Source organism: Cupressus sempervirens, chromosome 9 (assembly GCF_028749045.1).
Source record: "Cupressus sempervirens isolate cs-2001-9-10 chromosome 9, ASM2874904v1, whole genome shotgun sequence".
In the NCBI taxonomy this organism is placed as follows: domain Eukaryota; kingdom Viridiplantae; phylum Streptophyta; class Pinopsida; order Cupressales; family Cupressaceae; genus Cupressus; species Cupressus sempervirens.
The window spans coordinates 646154547-646161984 of NC_143126.1; the positions used below are offsets into that span (position 1 = coordinate 646154547).

A 7438-nucleotide genomic window follows, 5' to 3' on the forward strand; every position below is an offset into this window, starting at 1 on the left:
GTATTTCATGTTTCTAAGTTTTTCATGTATCATATTTGTCACTGTGAATGAGAGGTTAGTTGCTCATATTTCAGAATGATTAACTTTCAAACCAAAGGGGCATTTACTTTATAAACTGTATAACTTCATAGCAGCATCAATAAGCAATAAATAACCATATCTTAATAAGAGAGATTTAAATTCAGTTTGTGTAAGAGCATCTTGTTTCTATCACCTCCAAGATGCATTCAGGCAGGGATATGTTTAAAAAGATGGAAATAATGTGTAAGATCAAACACAATAGAAGGTCACTTGCATTCAAGAAACAATTGCATCAAGTCAAGATGGTAAAGGGAGAAACAATCATAACTTTCTTCATGAAGAGTTTAGACTACTATTGTAGACCAAAATAGCATTACGTAGCATTCAACAAAAGTAGAGCTTTCCATACGGCATTAAGTACAATATATTTGAGCTTTACATGTGGCATTAAGTACAAACATGGCATATTAAGATCAGGTTCTGTAATCATCCCACATCCTTTTGGCTATATCATCTCTAAACTTCCCCCAATCATCTCTATCATGCTGAGTCATCCCATATGTCCCAAGTATTGGTACATTTATCCCCTCACAATCATCTTCCTCTTCAACGTCAACTTCAAAAGGAACGTCATCCTCTATGGTAATAAAGTTGTGTAATATGCAACATGCCAAAACAATCTTAATTTGGGTCATGATTTGATATGATGTCCCATGTCTTAGGATAGGAAAGCGCTGCTTCAAAATGCCAAATGTGCGTTCAATTGCATTCCTAAGCGATAAGTGGCAGTGGTTAAACAACTCTTGTGGGTTGTTTATTGGGTTTGCCCTCGAGAACTCTTTTAGGTGGTAATGCATGCAGCGATAAGGTGTGAGAAATCCAGGTACATTGGGATATCCAACATCAACCAAATAATATTTTCCTACATTAAGTAAAAATCGATTAATATAACTTTTTAACAATTGTCATATGTAGCGGTATATAAAAATACTTGTCATACCAAGGAGAACTACCAACTGATTAGATCTTAATAGGGCTGAAGCTAGGACACGACTATCTGCAGTTGACCCTTCCCATCCAACAAGGACATATTGAAACTTATAATCAAATGAAGACACACCCATAACATTTTCAAACAAGTATCCTTTTCTATCGCGAAGTGGAGCTTGAGTGTTGACATCGACTGTGACTAGAATATGAGTTCCATCAATTGCTCCCACACAATCCTACAGTAAGAAAACTTATAATTAAAGGGACAAACTTACAGAATTTATAGTCAAGGAAACAAAAGTGTACCAATAGGATATGTACCTTGAAGTACGGATCAAAACGGTCCTTCCCACTAATTTCTGGAGGAGTGTTTGGACCAGGTGGTAAGCAATAATTGCTATGGAGTGCCAAGACTGTCATCAAAACCCTGTGGAAATATCGGCTTATTGTCTCTCCCAAGTGACCAAAGTTATAAACAATCTTCGAATTCCTCAGATTATGGCCAAGAGTATGGAGAAACATCACCAACTATTCTTCTAGCATTAAGTTCAGTGTATTTTTTATGGTTCCTTTTTGCCCAAGAATATCAGCTAGATGAAAGAAGGCTCATTTACTCATTCGAAGTTGATCATGATAGTCAATTTCATTCGAATAGATAATACGCTTATAAAAGGGAATCTCGCCTCTTTTGCACTTACATATTGTTCTTCTACCTTCTTGTGTGGTCGCTGCTATAGATGCAGCAAAGGCTGCAAGACCAACAACAAGAGCACAAATGACTCTTCTCTTCTTAGCAATGTGTACTAGAATGTGTTTATATTTCATTAGATCCATCAGCAACCTAATACCAATGTAGAGACACGTTCATTAGATCCATAGAATTTGTAAAATACAAAAATCCTATGATCAACAACTTTGTGAGGGTTAACATCACAATTCAATGACGAATATAATCAGACATGGATTTTAAAATATGCTTTTCAAACCCCCCCAGCCAATTCCAATTGATTTCAACATGCTTTGGAAATGTATGATACTAAATTGAGCACAAATTCTACAATAATTTTTCCCATTTGTTAATCAAGAACATATGAAGAGAATTTTACAAAAGATGGAGTCGCCATTGAGAATAAAAAATAATAAGACCAATTTAGATCATGGAATGTGATTACATTCTAATCATTCAGGAAACTAAGAAGGCATTACACCAATCTTCGAAAGACCCTGAGGTAGTGAAGGTTATATGAGATGTAAATCAAATTGGTGAGCCTACCATTCCAAAAAAATGATGATAAAGATATTTAGTAGTTTGTGATCACAGTGAATCTATCTGGTGTATTCATTGGAATAATGCTTATCACATTAGATACGTCAGGTGAAGACCCCTTTAAAGAAATATATATTTTTGTTGGCAGTTTGGACATTGAGGTAACAATAAATGATGATAGTGATCATGAGGATCGAGCTATGAAGGATACATATCATATGGATGTGTAAGTCACAAAGGTAACTAATAAATAAGGAAAAGGCACTCAATCCATTCAAAAACGTAAGGATCCAAATGATACTTCATAGATACTAGCATCTACATTGCAAGAACCATCAATACTATTAGCACCTGACACCATAGAACAAACTTTGATAGAATAGAGGGTAGATAGTGGTCATAAATAAATGATAGAATAAGATACAAGGATTGGCAAAAGGACACAATAGAGAAGAGGCCTAAGGTAGAACAAAGGAGGAACAAGTTAGTCACAAAAGACAAATTGAGGTAATTTAGACTCCTATTAAGTCAAATGATAAAGGAAAGGAAAGTAAATGCATCTCTACTCCCACTTTGGAAACATTATTTGATTGATATATTACAAGTTTGATTGAAAGTGCATTGGACCCTAAAAGGTATATGAATGTATCAACTTTTGCATTCTCTAAAGCCATAGAGTAATCTCAAAATAAATTAGAGCACACATAGAAGGTATTAGATATTAAATTTGATAGACTGAATAAATCATTACCATTTCAAACTCAGATTGCTAGGCAAGATAAGGAGAAAAAAGTTTGATGATTAGACCCTAGTTAGCAGACTCCATGAACTGAACAAAACTCACAAGTAATCACAAAAATGTACATCAAAAGAGTATTAGTCACTAGCATCCAACAAATGATGTCAAATAAGATTAGGTAGCACTTTAAGCACCAAACCCTGCATTAAAAGAAACGTATCTTGACAGTTTACAGCTTACAATCTTGAATCTTGCCAAAGACACACTACCATTTTCAAGCACAGAAAAATGTTGACTGACATGACCAATGTCCAACCCATTTATTCAGTTTTTAAACAACTAGACTAAGTGGATGACATAAAAAAAATACATCAAATGAGTAGAGAGAACAGTATCCATATCCCACATTGCTTTTGTATGTGTTTCAACTGCCTAAAGATTAATGACATTTATCCAATGCAGTATGCAGTTCGGGCATTTGCAGATGCCCTTGATGCTGTACCAATGGCTCTTGTAGAAAATAGTGGATTGCAACCTCTGGATACTTTGACAGCAGTTAAAGCTCAACAGATCAAGGTAATGGCTATATTTCATTTGTGATTTGAGTCATATGGCTATAGAGGTGCAATTAATGGTTTGGAGCTACGTAAATGCAACAACCCGTATTTGGGAATTTGCTTGTTATCATAATTAATTTAACTGGAAAGATTGAATTGAATGAAAGATTGATCTGTATGATGATGTGAATAAGCCTCATCTGTATGAATGATTATTTGCTTGCAGGAAAATAACCCTCACTTGGGAATAGATTGTAATGATATTGGTACAAATGACATGATGGAGCAAAATGTATTTGAAACTCTAATTAGCAAGATTACATAAATAGTTCCGTGAATAGTAACATGATTAGTGCTACAGTACTGATAATAAACAGCTGTATGCATTTGGGATAGTGATTGACTGGGTATAAATCAGAACTTTGGATGGCTTTACATTAGTATGTTTGGTTCTCCAACATCCAAGCCTTCATCTATTCAATGCGACTGCCCGAAGCAAGTTCCGAGACTGATTTGGAAATGTGAAAGTTCTTTGTATAATGCTCTAGAAATTTGAGGCTCCATCTGTTGAAGAGACTATTATTCTGCTGTATGATTTGGTGTAGGAAGATTAGTTCCAGGTGCAAGCATTCCTCCTACATATATTTGTTTTTTGTCACTCCATTGCCAAGCTTATTTTGTTGATACTGTTCCTTATTTACTTAGCAAATCGTCCTCCTGTTATGATTATACTTTTCTTTATTTTTGTATTCAAAATGTTTGTCATGGAGCCGTTGCAAGAGTGAACATTTAGACTTTATAGTTATTTGAAAGCATTGTTTAGCTCCTCCCCAGAAATCATCATCTCAGCAAAAACTCACCCCGCTGCCCATGTCTCAACCTCTTCCCCAGAAAAAGCTATCGTGGCCAGCAGTCAATAAGTAGCTATTTTGTCTTTATCGATTGAGGAGATTAAGGTTATAATGGGGCGGACTTTCTTAAGGTTATATGTTGTAATAATTCTGATGCAGGGGCTAAAAAGTTAAAACCCTCCTCAAACCACACATGTAATTCATTCAAAGATTTGACTTAAAATCTGATACGTGTAATTCTCCTAACCCAGAACACATACAAATTGCAACTCAAATATGCAAGTAAATGCAGAAAATCAGCAAACCACTTCTCATTGTTTGTATACGAGTATCCACAAAATAAACATGGCAGCCTTATTGGCCTCAAATAACACTCCAAAATCCTAACTAGCTTCTTAAACTTCAGCTGCAACAAGATTCAACATGGCTTGATACAAAAGTAGAATAAACGGCACCCATCAGACTGTAAATTTAAGAGGGGGCAAATATGAGACTTCCGAACCATATTTAAACGACACCCATCTAACGGAAGAAAAAAACACCAAAGCAATATTAAATGGAAGCAAAAAACGACAGAATGGCAGAAAGCCCTAAGGAAAATGGCACCCACCAAACGGAAGCAATATTAAACGGCAGGAGAAAAACGGCTTCACCAAACTTGCGGCCTCACCTCTGCAACCTGAAGAAAGCAGAGCTGCAAAGCATAAAAAACCACTGAGAAGGAACCCTCCTGAACTGCAAAGCATAAAAAACCACATATACATACCTGTAGTAGAGCAAACAGAGCAGAAGATGAACGACAATGAACGACAATGGAGCAACGGCAACATATTTTCGAGCGCCAAACCAAAAACATTAAATTGTTAAAAACTACCTTTTTTAACAATATTTTACTTTATTAAAAAATATAACTGAAATTAATGTTTGATTTAACACTAATTAAATATATTTTAATTTAATTTGAAAAAGATGACTTTTTATTTCATATTTTTTATTAATTTTACTTTGGTACAATTCTTAGATACATTTATAAATATTTATAACTAGCAGTTGTATGCTTTTGTATATGCAACGAGTGCACCGATAGAAGATGAGATTTAAGAGAAAAATGTAGAATGAACATTAAATAATGTAAATATAAGTTTTTAAAAAATAAAAATAAAAAAATTGAAGATTAAAACATAGATATGAAATTTAGAATATTTAGAAAATTTGAATATTGCGCTGATAGAAAATGGGATTTAAAAGAAAAATGTAGAATGAACATTAAATAATGTAAATATAAGTTTTTAAAAAATAAAAATAAAAAAATTAAAGATTAAAACATAGATATGAAATTTACAATATTTAGGAAATTTGAAATGTGTTCAATAATTTCAATATTTTACAATTAAATTAAATTTATCAAATATGAAAAAAAAATTATTTAAAAAAAAAAATATCAAAAAAATTATTACGAAAAATTAATAAGAGAAATAAAAAATATATATATTAAAAATAGCGACATCTCTAACAAATATTCTATTGACTAAATAAATTATAGAAACTAAAAAATATATTTAAATAAAAAACTAAGCTAATATAAAATATAATAATTTAAAGTAATTTAAAAACTAAAAGCTAAATCAATTTAAAAAATCAAAAGTTTAATAAATAGAGATCACAACATAATCTAATGTGTAGATCACAAGTAATTATTTTAAAAATAAATAAGAAAAGAAAAACAATAGTTAAAAGTAGATATTTAAATTATAATCTTATGTGAACAAATTATATTATTAATAATTTTTAATTTAAATAACATAATATTTACTAAAATCTTTTAAATAGATTAATAAATATTATTTATTTAAATTAAATTTATCAAATACGAAAAAAATAATCATTCAAAAAAATTCATCAAAATTTCTATTACGAAAAATTAATAAGAGAAATACAAAAAAAAATGATATGTCTAATAAATATTTATTGACTAAATAAATTATAGAAACTAAAAAATAATATTTAAAGAAAAAATTAAACTAATATAAAAAATAAATTTTAAAAATTTTAAAACTAAAATCTAAATCAATTTTAAAAATCAAAAGTTAACTGAATAGACCACAACATGAACTAATGTGTAGATCACAACTAATAAATAGAAAAAGAAAAACAATAGTTAAAAGTGGAGATAACAACTAATAAATATCAAAACAAGAGTTAAAAGTGGGGGGAGATAAAAAGTGACCGATAAATAATTAATGGGAAGGATTTTTAATTTTCCAACCAAACTCTTGCAAATTTTCCGTCAAAAATTTAATTTCAAGTTCCCATAAATAGCCTATCAGCTAAAATGTATTTTTAAGTGTTCACAAATATTTTTAGACTATGTAATGATTACTAAATATTATTAAAATAGTTTATGATGTTGTATATTTATGAGTATAAGAGTTGTATTTTAAATGATAATTTTATTAAACAATAAATAGTAGTACTTTTGTAGTATTTTTTGTGAATTCTAATATGTTCTCTTGTACGATTCTTATTTGTCACTTGCATTTAGTAATTATAATGTGCTAATATGTTCCCTAGTACAATTCTTATTTGTTACCTCTATTTAGTAATCATAATATGTTAAATGTCACTTGTATTTAGTAATCATAATATATTAATAAATATATATTTAACTACTTATGAAATTATAGATTCATAATTTTTAAATGGACTTGCTTACCATGTTCAAAAGCTCCAAATTTGAAAAAAAATTCATAAGATGAAACAACTACCATGTTAAAAAGAGAATATGGCGAGCAAAGCCGAATATGCGAAAAAAGCAAATCGATTAAACAATTTTGCATGGAAAATCAAGAAGAAAGAAAGCCCTAAGGCTAGTGTAAATTTTGGATAGTGGCTTAGGGCAGAATGTTTCATCGAAACCTTATGGTTCAAATGAGTGAAATAGGACTAAGCGTCCTGCTGATTCTGTTCCTCCCAGCAAATCTAACCTTAAGATTGAATATTCGATGCCCGTCTC

General features: G+C 31.2%; 2 protein-coding genes across 14 annotated transcripts in view; both read right to left on the minus strand.

Annotated features, from left to right (window-relative positions):
* LOC149540389 (uncharacterized) overlaps nucleotides 1-5279 on the minus strand; it is a 219351-nt gene extending 214072 nt beyond the window's left edge. For 8 of the 13 annotated variants that reach the window (XM_089801494.1, XM_089801491.1, XM_089801487.1 and 5 more), the window contains exons 1-2: nucleotides 5192-5279; nucleotides 5036-5119 (exon numbers count right to left, since the gene is read on the minus strand). The gene's annotated coding sequence lies outside the window, so the exon portion shown is untranslated. Of the gene's footprint in view, nucleotides 1-1332; nucleotides 1356-5035; nucleotides 5120-5191 lie in introns of those variants that run through there. The other 5 variants (XM_089801485.1, XM_089801489.1, XM_089801486.1 and 2 more) reach the window with 5 other exon arrangements.
* On the minus strand, nucleotides 495-1533 carry LOC149540390 (uncharacterized). Its single transcript, XM_089802682.1, has 3 exons — nucleotides 1333-1533; nucleotides 1142-1247; nucleotides 495-943 (listed from the first exon to the last, which is right to left on the minus strand). The coding sequence occupies exons 1-3, from the start codon at nucleotides 1531-1533 to the stop codon at nucleotides 495-497; spliced, it is 756 nt and encodes a 251-aa protein (XP_089658808.1).
* Nucleotides 5280-7438: the final 2159 nt, after the last annotated feature.